Raw genomic sequence first — 16,977 nt, 5'->3', positions numbered from 1 at the left:
TGTATTCATGAACAATTCTGTATTTAGGAAGCATACCTACAGCTCCATTTAAAGTCTGGAAAATTTTGCATTTGTGATCCAATGTGATGTTAATAGCCTCCTAAAAATGAGAATAAAGATACTATTGAAAATGAGAACAAAAATAGCAAACAACACTATCGTGGTAATATAGTTTATTCTTTGGGGGAATTTAAGATCTTATTTGTAAATTATTCCAGCAATATTCTTCAGAAAGACAGAAAGACTATAGAGAGTTGACTGAATTAAAAGATAAAGGGTATGTTAAAGCATTCATGCTATTCTCCTAGTATTTCCACTTCACTGCATTATGACTAATTCTGACAAGTGGGTTTTCAGCAGAAGTAAAATGAATCACTTCTAACCTGGAGCATGGAACTTCCAGTTTGAGACCCCAAGTGGCACACAAACTAGTAAGGTCTATGATGGCTGCTCCATCAGCCGGGGTCCCCAAGTGACTGCAATAGGCAGAAACCCTCTGCTGACCTATCATTGACATGTAGCAGGAGACATAGACCTCTGTTGGGTTAAGCTCTTGAGGATGGGTAATTATTGTGGCATACTCCCCTACCTGTCAGCTACAATAGGCATGTAATCAATCAACATAATTATAAAGATTAAACCACTTTGCAAACTTTATGATTCTCAACGTACCAGTTTTTCAGCTACATTTCTCTGTCATAATAATATTCCTAAAATTATCTTTGTGTATTGCTATAGATTGAATGTTTGTGTCTCATCAAAATTCATATGAAGCCCTAACCCACAATGTGATGGTATTTGGAGACAGGGCCTTTGGTAATAATTAGGGTTTAACTGAGGTCATGAGAGCAGGGATCTCACAATAGAATTAGTGCCCATGTAAGAAGAGACACCAGCGTGTTTGTGCATGCTCTCTGGTATGTGTGCATGCCTCTGTGTCTCTCTCTCTTTACTACGTGGAGGACACAGCAAGGAGGTGGCTGCTGTCTACAACCCGGAAAGAGAGACTTTGCTAGAAACCGACCATGCTGTTGCCCTGATCTAGGGTACAGGGTATGTCAAAGCATTCATGCTTTTCTCCTAATATTTCCACTTCTCCACCATATGACTAATTCTGAGTTCTTCCAGAACTCTGAGAAAATACATTTCTGTTATTTAAGCCACCCAGGCTAGAGTATTTTGTTATGACAAACCAAGCAAACAAGGACATGTGCTAACCAGATAAAATCTTACGCTAAGAGAGAAACTTAAACAGGATTTACACAACTAAAAACATTACAAACTCAGTAGTGAGATTTCAGGGAAAGCATCCTGAAGCACAGACAGCTAAGTAAGACTCAAAGTACTTTCACAGTTGAATTACACAAAGGCAGACAGACATCATGCTGCACAGGCTAGCACTCATGCCAAGAGCAGGCTTCTCCTCCTGGATGAAAGAAGTCCTCAGGCTTGCTATGTCAGACACATAAGAGGGAAAGCAAAAAAGGGAGCCGAATAAAAATAAACATTTTAAGCATAAAGTTTCCTAAGTATTAAATATCTAATGAAAACATTTAGATAAGTGAAATGTTTATCTAAGAAACAGAAACAGCTACAGTTGAAAACTCGCTGTAAAATATACTTAAAAAAAAAACTTGTTTCTGGGGTGCATGGGTGGCTCAGTCGGCTAGGCGTCCAACTTCAGCTCAGGTCATAATCTCACAGTCTGTGAGTTCAAGCCCCACACTGGGCTCCATGCTGACAGCTCAGGACCTGAAGCCTGCTTCGGATTCTGTGTCTCCCTGTCTGCCCCTCCTCTGCTCGTGCTCTGTCTCTCTCTCTCTCTCAAAAACAAATAAACATTTAAAAAATTTTTAAAAAACTTGTTTCCAGTAACAGCACCCACAAATTATATAAATTCAGTACATTCTAGAACGATTATGTTACCTACGGTGAATTTATGAAACATTAACTTACATTATGTAAATATACTAACAATTTTCTAAAATTAGAGAACTTTGGTTTTACTTTTCTCCAAAGTTTCATTTAAATCAATCTCAGGAATATTCTCTTTAGGGTCCACACCAGACAGCTATTGTTCCCTGCATTCCTCTTCCTTAATAATAGAAATCCGATTTTTTCATAGGACACTTACACTTGAAACAAAGGACAACATTTTCTTTGCATATTATGCGTAGCCACATAAATATGTTCTGGTCAAAGAAAAGTAACAGAAAGTTTTTTCTAGAAAGATTATTTAAAAAGAGGTAATGTAACTCAGATGGCCCCTTATTTACCATTCTGTCTGTTAACTGCCTAGAACATGGATACAATGGCTGGAGTTCCAGTAGACATCTTAAATAAGGAGGTTATGTTAAAAATGCAAGCTATTACATACCCTCTTCAGTGGATCAATGTAAATTTTAGTGTAAAAGAGCTGATCATCATCATTATCCTGGAGATTCCACTGCTGGACTATACGGTTGATATATGGAGCATAGCCAATAAATCCTGCAATATAACAGAGAGAGATTAGAGAATTTAGTAATCAAAGACCAAAACTGGTTTCTATTAATTCCATTCATCAGTTGCACAGAGGTGTAAATCCATCAGGCCTAATACTTAGGTTAGAATTTTACAGATTACCATGGAAGAAATGAGTTATTGAGCATCCTTTGTTTTATATATAAACTACGAGAGTGAGTTTTTACCAACTGCAAATCAAAGACTTTTTTTGAATAAACACATTCCCAAAATTAATCGACACAAGACAGGGAATAATGTTTTCCAAGGCTCCTAAGGGAAAAAGTTACTAGGAAAAGAACAGAAGAAGACAGAATTTTCTTCCTGACCTTCTAAAATGATCTTTCTTGGATCCTTTGGAGAGGATTCACTGTTTCTGGAAAAAAAAAATCTCTACTATGGTGATTTAATGTCAGTGCAGGATGCTAACAAAATCAAAGGAATGTTGGAAATGTCACTGACTGCAAACATGTCAAAGAAATTTTATATCTCGGACATTTTGGGAATTTTTCCTTTACTTGAACTGGTCATAATTGTACCTGCTAAACCATTTTCTGGCTAGATTTTTTATGTCACAGTCTGGAGAAAGGAAGTCTAAAATTGGATTGTTCCCCTTGGCCTTCGAGCATAAGCATTAAATTTGCCAATAACAGTTGTCTATAAAAGACACAGACAACAGTATCATTTTTCTCCTGTTTGAATCTTCCTCTGAATTTCAGAAACGTACCAAGCTGTTATGTTTCATTGACCTGTAGTACTTTTAAAAAGGGACCAAAGTTACTCTTGTGAATTGAAAGAAAACCTAATTTTTTACCCTCAAAATTAAAATTTCCTCATAGGAATAAAAGAATGAAAAGAAATAGGTCCAGAAAAATTACTGTTATCTAGAGAAATCAAGAGAAAATGAAAACATGCTTAAACCAGTCACTGGTTGCTCCTCATTTGTTATTTTTATCAAATTTAAAAAATCTTAAAACACTGAAATATAGTCAATTTTTAAATTCCTATTACCAATATACTACAATGAAAAATATGTCCAAGTAATGGCATATGACATTTTCCAATAGTTTACATTACTCTTTTTCAAAATTTATGTTTCCTTATCCTTTTTATAAATCCCATTCAAAAATGAAGAGAAATTTCATCTATTTTCATAGTATGTGATATATACTTTATATGATTTATATTTTTCTATTAAATTTCCATATTATTTCAAACCAATAAAGTTTATAATATTCTGAAATCTTCCTGATAAGGAAACATGATTTCTTTCCATAATTTTTTAAAACTAAATGATATAATCATAAACGAAACTCATGTCCCTTAAATAACTCTCAACAGTCCATTCATGAAATTATATAATCTTTTATTGAATATATTTAGATTTTCTAGCATCTCTTTAATAATTATGACTACAGAAGGCATAGGAATCATGTTTTGATCTCTTTCCCACTTAAAAACACCTTTTCCTTAATTAAACTTTCTCACAAAGGCACTCACTTGCTGGGTTTTTGCTGTTTCCACAGCACTGTGCATCTGTCTGAAATTTAGATTCTTAAACACATATACTCCATCTAGATGAATTTCGCCAACTCAGTGAATCATTACATAATTTGTATATAAATTACATCTAGATGTTTGACTATATATATGTTTAGAAAAATTAATAAATATAAAATAAAACTTCTCCCAGAGTCCCTCAGCTAAGTGGTTTTTAGACTATCTAGGACTTCAGATAAGTTAAAAGCCAGCCATGTGCAACTGACAGGCTGACAGTTTGGGGGTGCAAGTGGCACCAATCCATAACTGAGGGTTAAGACAAAGAAGTAAAAATTGGGAAACAATCTTAGGGAGAGGCTTTGTCAGTGCATAAACTATAAATCTAAGAAGGAAAGACTACTAAGGTAATGAGGTCAAGTGACTAACATGAGAAAACCTAGGTTGTAACTTGATTATGGAAGTAAAATCCAAAGGTGGTAGATAGATTAGGAGAAAAATAAAATGGTCAAGAAATCCCCGTAACTATGAACTGCAGTTGGACTGAGATGGAGAGAAAAAGTGAGCTGAAACTAGGCAGTGCAAACTGGAATTTAAGGTTTCAGAAGTGCAATATTTATATGGGCTGACAAAATTCCAAGGCATAACTATGGGAATATATTGCATAAAATACATTGCAGGTAAATAGAGCTGGAATTGAGGCCTCCCAGAGAAAGTAAATTACTTGCGAAAGGTTTCGTTGCCATAAATGCCTTGATCAGAGCCTAGAATCCAAAAACGCTGCTGCTGCTACATCAAGTAGGACTTAACCTGAACGAAACTAAATAGTATCAGTTTTGTACATGTGAATCATCCAAAAAAAATTTGTTTTCCCAACGTGGCTTGGAACTTTCACCGAACTTATTTCTCTAACATGTCTCCCATCCTATTTGGTTATGTCTTCGGGTCATATGTTTATATTAATCTCAGTCTAAGGAAAACATTTTGGAGTCATCATAATGTCCAAAGTCAAGTTTATTAATTTTTTTTGAAAGGAAAGGGAAAATGTGATAATTTGTTCCTTTAATCCATGGTGGAGTAGCTAATGCAGCACTTTACATCCACTCAGTGTTGAACCTTTTTGACTAGTGATTTCAAGACAAAATCATTCACTTACTGATATATTTAAAACATAGATAAAATTAAGTAATGCCTATATTTCATAGCTCCATGATTACAGCTTACACTTTTTCCTAAGTAAGGGAACTTACTTAGAACTTATTAGATAAACCCATTATCTAATAGCCAGAAAATTGTCAATGAAACTATAATCAGACCAGAATCCATGCTGTTTTTCCTTGAACAACTGAATGTCTCTAGGAGAAGTCACTTAAATTTGGGGAACATAGGTTTTCCCACTTATATTCTGGAAACAATAACATTTACACGGCTTAGTTCTGTTAGGAGCATCATATGATATAATACATGGAAAATATTTTGTTAACTAAAACACACCATGGATTCTAAGCTGATACAATTTTTCATAGTAATAAGAAGATAATGGTTCATGTCTATAGTTACCTATACAAAAAAAGGTTGTTTCATCAATATTTATAATTTTCTATGACTAGCATTTAACTTCTCTGCCAGTATCTTACCCACCTCCCGAATTCAGGTAGCGTTTCCCAAAGTGCACAACGGGATACTTGTCTGCTAGTCTTTTGTCTGGCCACAGAATTCCATCGGCTGCAAAGACCACTTTATGGTTTGACTTTTGGAACTTTTTCAGAACTTCTTCTGGACCACCAGCAAATATGACATCAAAGCTGTTTAATGGGGGGGGGGGGGAGAAATTTTAAAATACACTTGTCAGAATTTAGGCATGTAAACCAAGAAATAGTCACTAATAAAAATCAGAATTTAGAATCCAACATAAGATTAATACCAACTATTTACAGAATATTCCAATTTTCCTTCAATTTAAATTATATGGGTTATACTAAATTATTAATGTTTACATCACATCGGCAGATGAAGTCCAAATAAAGACAATGTTTTTTAGCGCCAGTCTTGATACCTTTTTTCAATAATCACATATTCCCAAAATCATAATGTTCAATCAGTATTGAAAGGTTAAAAAAATCAATAACTTGGGGTGCCTGGATGGCTCATTTGGTTAAGCATCCAACTCTTGATTTCGGCTCAGGTCATGATCTCATCATGGTTCATGAATTCGAGCCCTGGGAATTCAGGGCTGACACACAGAGCCTGCTTGGGATTCTCTGTCTCCCTCTCTCTCTGACCCTTCCCTGCTTGGTCTCTCTCTCAAAATAAAAAAATAAACGTTTTTTAAAAAGTCAATAACTAACTATATATAACAATAATATAGACATAGTCATTGACAGAAGCTGCCATTATAACTGCCTAATGTTTCAATTTAATTTGTATCCAACCATTATCATTTCTGAAGATTTCATTATCTTTGATAAAATGTGTTCAACTACTAAAAATCACCATTATAAATTTATACTTAAATCACTATTTAGCCTAAAATCCTAAAATAAAAGTTAGACAAGTGCATCTTTTTTTAAAAATTTTTTTAATGTTTATTTATTTTTGAGAGAGACAGAGTGTCTGCCTCTGCATAGCTTTAAAAAGATGCACTTGTCTGTGCATCTTTCTTTTAAAGCTCAATAAAATTGAAAAAAATTATCTAAAAATTGACACTATAGGACACCTGGGTGGCTCAGTTGGTTAAGCATCTGACTTTGGCTCAGTTCATGATCTCAAGGTTCACGGGTTCAAGCCCCGCATCGGGCTCTGTGCTGACAGCTCGGAGCCTGAAGCCTGCTTAAGATTCTGTGTCTCCCTGTCTCTCTCTGCCCTTCCCCCACTCACGTGCTTGCTCTCGCTCTCGCTCTCGCTCTCTCTCAAAATAAATAAATATTTAAAAAGTTTTTTTTTAATTGACATTATAATGTCAATGGTTTCATTGAGTTTTCTGAGGACATTATTGCTCATTGTTCATTCACAGAGTAACAATGACTTAACAAAACATGAAGTGTAAAAGCCACAACCAGATATGCTTCCACTCTGCAATAAATTCTTTATCCTTGTTACAACCATAAATTCTTTTGCATCGTTTTTGTTCACATCAGAGTACTTCAAGACCAAAAGTTTCCAAAGATGATAATTTAATGACCTAATATCCCAGGTGGTAAACAGTAAGAACAAACTAATGCTCCTGAATTCAGCACCAAGTGTTCGTTCCCAACAGCCAATAGTGCAGATACACTGCTGTGATATCTGAATGGAGGAGTAAGGAGACTATTCCACATGCTTTTCCCAGCCAGACTTGCTCTCAAAAAGCCTGGTAATATGCCAAGGCTGTAGTAATGCATCAGGCAACATTTAATAACTTTTTATATATGAGTTATTTTGTAAAACAAGCCACACGATTCCTCATCTCTATAAAAATAAAAACCCCATGAAGTTTTAAAAATTATTTTAGAGGGGCACCTGGGTGGCTCGGTTAAGCGGCCAACTCTTGGTTTTGGCTCAGGTCATGATCTCAAAGTTTGTGGGTTTGAGCTCCGGGCTGAGCTCTGAGCTGACACTGCAGAGCCTGCTTGGGATTTTCTGTCTCTCCCTCTCTCTCTGCCCCTCCCCCACTTGTGCTCTATCTGTCTCTCTCAAAATAAATAAACTTGACAAAAATTTACTTTAGCAAGAATAGTGTAAGTTTATACTTGTGGCAGAGGTGCTAACTGACCCTCATATACATTCCCTAGCCTTTATTTCAATAATGGAATCCCCCTGTGTTAACTGGGCACATGGTCACCTTATTAAAGACTACTCTGAAGCTAGATGTGGGCACATGTCTAAGTCTGTCCAGCGGAATGTGAGTGGAAGTGGTGTGCTTCTGTAATCTCCAGATCCTGTACTTTAAAAAGGAAGTTGCCTTCCCTCTGTTCCTTTCCTCTCTTTACCCTTCACGGTGAACTACACTTTACAAGTAAAAAGTACTCGACACACACAAACCCTCACCATATAGTACACTTCTGAGTCTTAAACAAAACTAAACAAAACACACGAGAGTTAAAATGTTACTAATGTGCAACTACACTTAGTAAGTTTTTTAGTGAAGTTTTTTAGCCAAGTTTTTTAGAAAGAGAACATAAGGTTGGGATCAGAGACGTAGACTACTTCTTTTCATTTTTATATTGTTCTAGAAAATTTAAATTTTATGATTTGTTTTTATTTGTTACAGAAAATATCATCTCAAAATTAAAACTTATCTATATCTATACCTTTCCATACATGGCTTCTTTCTTCCAGAATCAATAGGCAAGCTTCTGCTAATACTATTAATAACATAATCATGAAGGGACTCAGAGCATACAGTTTGAAGTCTTCTAGCTGTGTGTCTAATTTCAGCTCTGCCATGTGCTGAGTAACCTTAGACAAGCTACTTAAATTCTTAATGCTTTAATTTCTTTATGTATAAAATGGGGGAGGAGGGCAGTACCTATCTCATCAAGTTACTGAATAAAAAAGAACAACTCATGGCATGTTATAAGCACTCAATAAAGTTAAAAATTAACATTATTGTTACTAGATGAAAGGGACTGTAATAACGGGAGAGGCAGGAGGAAAACTCACTTTTAAGTTCACACCAATCTGTAGTTTATAATAATTTTATTTTTATATACACATATGCTAAGATAAATTTTAAATCAGAATACATGTGTTCTGACTAAAACCTCAAACTATATTCTCCCTGCCTGTTGATTGAAAAAGCTGAATTAATCTAACTGTACAAAATAATATTTATAAAAATACATCTATTTCCTCTTTTTCTTATAAATAAGTACAACTTAGTTCCTCAGCATGACCACTTTAGATTTGACCACGAATCCTATCTTACTTTCCTGAAGTAGGAAAGAAGACCAGTGTCATGGGTAATTCAGCCATGAGAGGCAAGACAAATAAATCAAACCTTCTGAGACACAGACTGCCCTTCAAGTTGCAGAAGACTCCCAACACATTGCCTAGAGATGGAAAAAAGGGATTATTATGTCAGAGAATCACATGATTGGGAGACTTGGGCCAACGGATTCAGAAATTTTGTAGGTAGCATCACATCTTCAGAGGTAGAAATGCACATTTGGAAAGTGAATATTTTCTGTCTTTATAAACCTAGTGAAGACTATAGTATCTACCCCATCTATCTGAAACTATTAGCAGAATCCAGTAGCTTGAAAGGGAGTTGTAGCAACTTCTACTTTTATGATTTAGTAGTTGATAAGCAAGCATTACCTTTATAACACAAAATAATTATTTTCAGCTTATTTATTTATTTTGAGAGAGACAGACACAGCCTGAGTCAGGGAGGGGCAGAGAGAGGGAGAGAGAATCCCAAGCAAGTTCCACAACGGCAGCACAGAGACCGATGCAAGGCTCAAACTCACGAACCATGAGATCATGACCTGAGCTAAAACCAAAAAGAGTTGAACACAACTGACTGAGCCACCCGGGCACCCCCCAAAAATAATTATTTTAAAGCAAAATGTAAAGGCAAAGATTATGTTCACACAATTGAAGTGAGAATTTAACTCTGAATAAAAATTTAGGTAGCTAAAACTTTCCCATTTTATTTTAGTGGCATTGTTATTTCCATGTTTAAGGATTTTCGAACAGTTCTCTGAATTGATTTAAAACTTTTCAAACGGCAAGAAAGTTTTTCTACTTAAAATTACGTTGGCCACAACAACCCAAATAATCAAAATTTTTAAAATGCGCAACGGTCATAAAAATAATTCTCACAGGAATTTGGTCCATTTAAATACGAAAAATAAAATAAAATTTTCCATAGTTAACTGTGGTAAATATTCCTGGGTCCTGCAAAAACCATAAGGTCCCACCTTATGTGGTCATACTGAGTTCTCTAACAGACATGTCAGCATTCTATCTCTAACAGGTCATTCAAACTTTTACAAGTGTTTGCCCTTCTGTGTTCCCTGTTTCTGTGGCACCATCAACCACACAGTCGCCCAAGCTGAAAATCTTTCATCCAGCCTTACCTCCTCCCTTTCTATGCCCTCTCGAATCAAATATTTCACCAAATCCTATTGACTCCATCTATTTAATCTATTTAGCATTCAAATCTTCTCCACCCTTTCTAGAAGACACTGGACTAGATTAATTCCAAAACCCTACAAGCCTCTGCGTTACCTATCTCCTCACTTCTGATAAGGACTCACGGACAAACTCTCCTGAAAATCATTCTGTGCTAGTCCCCAGGCTGGATCAGTAGTTCACAACTAGGTCTAAAGCAGGACTCTGCAAATATTTACTATCTAGCCTTTTACAGAAAATAATTTTGGCTTTGAGGGCAATATGGTCTCCATGGCAAGGACTCAATTCTGCTGTTGTAGTGCAAAAGCAGCCAGAAACAATGACCATAGCTGTGTTCCAATAAAACTATTTATAAAAACAAGCAGTGGTCTGGCCCCTGGCTTACCAGCACCTGGCCTACAGAGTAAAGTCTAAAAGAATCAGCGTCACAATAACTTTCCATTAAGTAACCTGTTCCGAAACCAAACTGAACTATTTGATCTGTCATTCGCGTATTTTCTCAAGATGTTTCCATCTGCTTAGCACATCTTCTCCCAGTCGGGTCCAAAGCATTCCCATTTCAAATCTCCCCTCCTTTAAAAACTTCTATTTGATTCACCTAAATAGAAGAGACCCTTTCCTTCCTTCTAGTTCCGACAGATCTTTTCCCTTCTCATTTCATGAAACATTTTATTTCTTGCTCTTCACACTGGGACTGCCTATCTTATACTAGATTGCCTGTTCTTTCTTCATATGCCAGATCCGCATCGTTATTCACCTGTGTATTCCTCTAGCTTTGTATCTGGGAGACAGTCAATAAATATTTGTTGAACAAATGAATAAACACATGAATGAATGAGTCATCCCAAGTCTTAGTAAGAAGCAAAAGCTACTGGGTAGCCAGAAAAGAAAGCAATACAAGTGTTCCCTAGTTTTATTTGTTCCTCCTGAGTACAACACTTTCTTCATCATCATGGACATACGCTTAAGCCAAAAGTTATAAGCATTCAATCTCTTACCAGCTAGTCTAATGAAACCAAAGCACACAAGGAGCAACGCACCTGGTACTTCTGCCTTTAATCATGTCCTCATCTTAAATACCTATCTGTATTTTCATAGATAATACTGCAAACTGATGCTACGAGATCACTCCTTCTCTCTCTCTCCCCTCACAAAAAAAAGTTAAAATGTCAACCAGGAGATGTCTGGCTGGCTCAGTTGGTACAGCTTATGACTCCTGATCTCAGGTTCATTCATGAGTTCAAATCCCACATTGGGTATGGAGCCTATTTAAAAAGAATGAATGAATGAATGAATGAATGAATGAATATTTTTAACAATGTCAACCCTGTTGAACTTGCAAAATAAATTACAATAAAATCATAGTATAAAATGATAAATACATTTTACAATAGGAATTTTGAAGGAAAGGGTAGGAATTAGCTCTTCTTAAAAAGCAGGTACTCTTTTAAAAAACAAATAATTCTGGGAGCATTTTCCTTCAAATGGTATCTACTTTCATTTCCTGTACAGTATTCCTACTGAGGCTGGGTAGAGGCAGGAGTCAGTCAGGACACTGCTTAGCTAGAGAGTCATTTTCTCCAGACTGTTTCCTGAGAACGGCTAGGAGTAACACCTAACAGAGAAGGCAGCCAAGGTAGGAATGGTGGCAAGACGTCAAAGTAGCTCAAGCTGCCATAGCTCGAGGCACCGCCACTCGCTTTTCTGGGTCAGTCTCCTTATTGCTAAAATCAGTAGTTAAGAGATGATTAAGTAAGTGACAATTTTCCTTCTACTTTTAAATAATGCTTAAGTTTATCTCTGTAACGTTAGAACTTTCAAATCTGACACATACTTAGTACACAGCAAGTATTCACTAAATCAATGAGGGGGAAAAAGACTTAAAAATCGCCAACATTTATTATGCAGCTCCAGCATGCCAGATACAACATATACAGAGCTATGTATGGATAGAAAAATATATCCAGGGGACAAGATCTCTGTCCCACTCAGCACTTGCCGCCCCCCCGCCCCAACTCCAGTTCCAACCACACGACCAGCACTGTATTTTGCACATAACAGATACATGTTTACTCAAAAGAACAAACTTCAAGGAGCAGGCAATCTGGTTCGGGGAAAAATTATACATATGCATTATATATTATATATTATATATTATATATACAAACACATATAGTCAGGCAAGTTAGTGCATACAAGATTATACATATCAATCGAGAGACAGATGATATATACATATATATAAACATCCAATGCTTCTTTTGTGTACAATTTATTTCTTCCTCATTCCAACACACCAATTAATATACTCAGTACAAATTAACAAGAACATGTGAACAATCTGAAAAAAACAAAAGTCACTCATTTCCTACATAATTCCTAAACATATTTCAGGCTATTCTGGGTAAGCCAGAAGACCGTGCAATATATTTACATGACAGCTAATGATTTTAATCTTTCCTTCAAAAAAGGAAAAAAGAAAAAAGCAGTACTCAAACTAAGAACTCTGATGTATTTTGGCTTTCTTTCATACTAATATAATGAAATGTTGTCCATCGCTAATAACTAGGTTCTTTATGTCTGCACAATTAAATTGTCATCGCTGACAGGAAGGAGGAGTCCATCAAATAAATCTGCCGTAGTTGGTTAAAATTATAGCCATCATACTTGAAAAGCTTTGCTTTCAGAAAATTTTTTTTCTATCTTCTGAATAAACTATGTAAGACAATATAAAATGCAGGCATTTTATACATACTGGGTATGTAACGAGCTATGAAAAGTATAAAATATTTATTTCATAGAATAAAATAAGATAGGATCTGGTCATCTGTAGAATTAATACACATAATGATACTTATGACTTATATGACTTATATAAAACAATTTTATAAACAATTAGCAGAATGATATAATAAAACATAATCCTTGACAATTTTCTAAAAGTAAATGATTCTAAAAAGATTATGTCAATATGCAAGTTTTTCTGAAATCATATTATTTCTTACAAATTAGATTTGTTCAGTTTTGTTTGCAGAATTAGCATAATATGAGAATTCTTTGAGCATGGGATCTGTGTTTCTCTCTTTTTTTTGCAGTGTTAACTTTAATGCCTAGATCATAGTTTGTACTCAAGACACGTGTACTAAATACAAAGTAAAATAATCTGTCCACTTATCTTACTTTTTCAGCAAAATAATATTTAATTAGGAGCCAAAGAAACAAACATTAGCTTACATGGGAAAGATCAGCAACAACAACATCATTATTTTCATGGCTTCTGACAATCAAAATTCATTTTTTTTAAGTAATTGCAACCTTTGAGATCTAGAAAATTTGGACACTTCTTGGCCTTCGCCAATCGTTTTAGTATCTCCAAACGAATGAAGAAAATCTATCTTTAAAAGCAGTTTCAAAGTATCTACCATATTTCTTCTAAGATCTGTTTCTTGCTCTTTTAATGCCAGTTCCTGTTACCGAATATTTATCGATACCTTGCTGTTTAGCCAGACAATATTTAAATCAGGTACAGCCCTCAGCCTCACTGTCTGGAAATAAGGACAATTACAATTCAACATGCAAGGTACATGGAAGCTAGCAATATACAAGGGGTAAGGCATATATGTTAACAGAAAAGAATCTGTGACTAAGATTATTCCTGGATTTTCAGCCAGTGCCCTTTATCCTGGATCAATTTCCCAGGCCAGAGGCTTTACTTTATATTCATTTTAATTCTATATCAACTTTTGCGTTATAACAGTAACTACCATTCTAGTTTTTTAAATTCAATCTTCCTTACTGCAATCTTTAGTGAGTAAGAGCTTATAAACTGCAAAGTCAATTCCTTTATCTTACCTCAAAATCATTTAGTTAATCATCTTTAAACAAATACTTTAATGAACCAAGCAGTTTCTATATACCCAAATCCTTGGGTAGTTATTTTAATAGAGGAAATATTCCTTTTGGTGAGGCCAATAACCACCCCTGAATATATCTTTTAAATATTTCATATATTAGGAGTCTTTCAAAATGTAGCCCATCAGCATTCTGATTAATGGCATTATATTCATCACCAAAAAACAGAAATTTATGCTCAGTCCAAATTCAAAACAAAATAATTACATCACCTTTATTTCTAACAACTTTTCTTCTAAAGAATTTTCTCAAATGTATAAGAAAAAAATAAAACAAATAACTAAAGTTTTATTAGATACTGACACCCAAAATAGAATTCCACCACATGCGTATTCTGGGGTCTGGACTCTGGCTGGTTTATATTTTATTATATCTAGTACAGAGCAAACTTGTGGGGATATTCAATTTGTATCACTCACAATAAAACACTTTTTGTTACTTACTGGCCTACATATTATTTAAAAAAAATACTACCTACTATATAATAATAATTAGGCCTGACCATCTGTCTTCAATGTGACTGAAGTAAAAGAAATACATAATTTACAAGGTAATTCTAAAAGTAATGCAATGTACCTTGTATTAAAACTCAAAGTGCTCAGTTACTTTGATTAAGGTGAATTATAAAATCTTTGTGGAATAATTCTTCTCCATACGGGAATGTGCAGCTATCAAGTTACAATATTTGTCCTCAAAATCTTCATGAGCCTAGTCCAAAAGAACTCATTGCACTCCATCCATTAAAAGTCATCAAATTCATTATGATTGGAATTATCCATTACAATTACATTAAATAAATTCATCTAATCAAGGAGAGATGGTCAGCTTTACAAACCATCTAATTTATATTAACACACACACACCCACACACACACACACACACACTCCAGCATCAAATAACCTGAAAAAAAGTTTATGGTACTTTCTCATATGGATAGCTTCAATTTTCATTTTAAGAACGCAAACCCTTGCCAAATACTTGTTTTTATCTAAATTAAATATGATAAATCTTACTCTATATAGTACATTTATAAACATCTTGTCTCTAATTTTAAATTTTCATCCAAAAGTCAGTTTAGAATACATATTCCCATGGAGGCAGTGTTATAAAATTGTTCCCAAATTAATTCACAAGAGCGTGTCTAAACAAACACAAGGGATTATTTGGAGGTGTTAGAAATGCTCTAAAATTGAGAAGTGATGATAATTGCACAACTCTAAGATGACTAAAAATCATTGAGTTTTACACTTAAAATGAGTGTATGTAATGGTATACAATTTATACCTTGAGAGAGGTTTTTTTGACAAAGCCTATCCAAACTATACAAACCATTAAGTACATAAATATTTGTATGTTTTCATACAGTGGTGACCTATGCTTCCATAAAACGAATTATTACAGTTGAGTTGTCCTAAGGAAACCACCTAAGGGGCACCTGAATGGCTCACGTGGTTAAGTGTCTGACTTGATTTCGGCTCAGGTCAGGATCCCAGGATTATGGGATGGAGCCCTGTGTCAGGCTAGGTGCAGAGCATGAAGCCTGCTTAAGATTCTCTCCCTCTCTCTCGGCCCCTCCCCCCGCTATTGCTCTCTAATAAAAAAATATTTAAAAGAAAAGAAAACCACACAAGAAACAGGAATTTGATTTATAAAAAAATTAATAATTCTACCTTTCTGAATTCTACCTTTGACCAAAGGTAAACTTAATTAGGAGATTAGCAGTTTTGTTACAGAACGGGTATCCTAGTTCAAGTAATTTAAAAATAGCCTTATCCATTTCTCTCAGACCTTAGATTATGCATAATTTTCAACTATATTCATCACTCTGTACATGACACTTTTTTTAAAGGGTGCTGTTTAAGCAAATAAATAAGAGGAGAAAAAAGCTCTAACGTGGCAGCACCTGCCCATCCCTCTTTACCTCAGTTACTTTCTCATGATCCCTAGGCTCTTCCAGCAGAACAGACATGCTGGGTGAAGATAGAGAACATGTTACCGATCCTTCTCAGACAGTGGCTCGGCTGAGTTGGGTCTGCATATTTTCAGTTACCTGGCTGTTTTCACAGAGGAAAGTGTCAGAAATTTTGTCTGTTTGGTTCACTGATATATCCCAAACACTAACAGTGCCTGACACACAAGTCTTCCATTTAAAATGTTACTGTTGTCTCTTTGTCATGCTGGGTCTTAAAATATCATCTAAATAAATAAATGCAACTGCAGGCAGCTTTCAGATATCTCGAAGTATCCCTTTCCTTAAGAAAAACAAACTGGCACCTTATTAAACCAATTTTTCCCAAGGCTAAGTCCTGGATTGGGGGATGGGGGAGGTGGAGTGGGACAGAAGGGTAAAGGTAGAAGGAAAGAGGTTCTTCCGAAAACACAAAAGGAGGCTTAAGAACCTACAACCATTACTGGCTCATATGTGGTAACTTGTACAAGGAGAATTTGCCTCGAAATGAAAATCAAAACGTACATGTGGCAAGTTCAAGCTGACCAAATTGGCTATTTGAAGTCCACCATGTTTTAAGTTTGTTTTTTTTTTTTAATTTTTAAATGTTTATTCATTTTTGAGAGATGGAGAGAGAGCATGAGTGGGGGAGGGGCAGAGAGAGAAGGAGACAAACAGAATCTGAGGCAGGCTCCAGGCTCTGAGCTGTCAGCACAGAGCCCAATGCGGGGCTCAAACTAGCAAACCAAGAGATAAGGACCAGAGCCGAAGTTGTACGCTTAACCAACTGAGCCACCCAGGCGCTCCTCCGCCATACTTTTAAACCAAAACATACTCAATATTTAATCTAAACAGTTATTGTGAGCTTTCTACTCTTTTCCAAAGGTAAATATATATATAATAATAGATTCTGTATAAAAATTCCCAGTACTTAAGCTGACACCAGCTATCCTACATCTCGTGTTGTAAGAAGAGGTTAGCTATAAGCAGAACTTTATTT

At 35.4% G+C, this 16,977-nt stretch overlaps 1 protein-coding gene across 2 annotated transcripts in view; it reads right to left on the bottom strand.

Annotated features, from left to right (window-relative positions):
* The window catches only part of PLOD2 (procollagen-lysine,2-oxoglutarate 5-dioxygenase 2), a 100,294-nt gene that overhangs the window by 36,501 nt on the left and 46,816 nt on the right, over window positions 1-16,977 (bottom strand). For both annotated transcript variants that reach the window (XM_060638884.3, XM_060638883.3), the window contains exons 4-6: window positions 5,641-5,804; window positions 2,378-2,490; window positions 37-100 (exon numbers count right to left, since the gene is read on the bottom strand). In XM_060638884.3, the coding sequence (XP_060494867.1) occupies window positions 37-100; window positions 2,378-2,490; window positions 5,641-5,804 (341 nt within the window). The remainder of the gene's footprint in view (window positions 1-36; window positions 101-2,377; window positions 2,491-5,640; window positions 5,805-16,977) is intronic.

The sequence above is a fragment of the Panthera onca genome, chromosome C2 (assembly GCF_046562875.1).
Source record: "Panthera onca isolate mPanOnc1 chromosome C2, mPanOnc1 haplotype 2, whole genome shotgun sequence".
In the NCBI taxonomy this organism is placed as follows: Eukaryota; Metazoa; Chordata; class Mammalia; order Carnivora; family Felidae; genus Panthera; species Panthera onca.
This window is presented reverse-complemented; position numbering and strand designations above follow the sequence as displayed.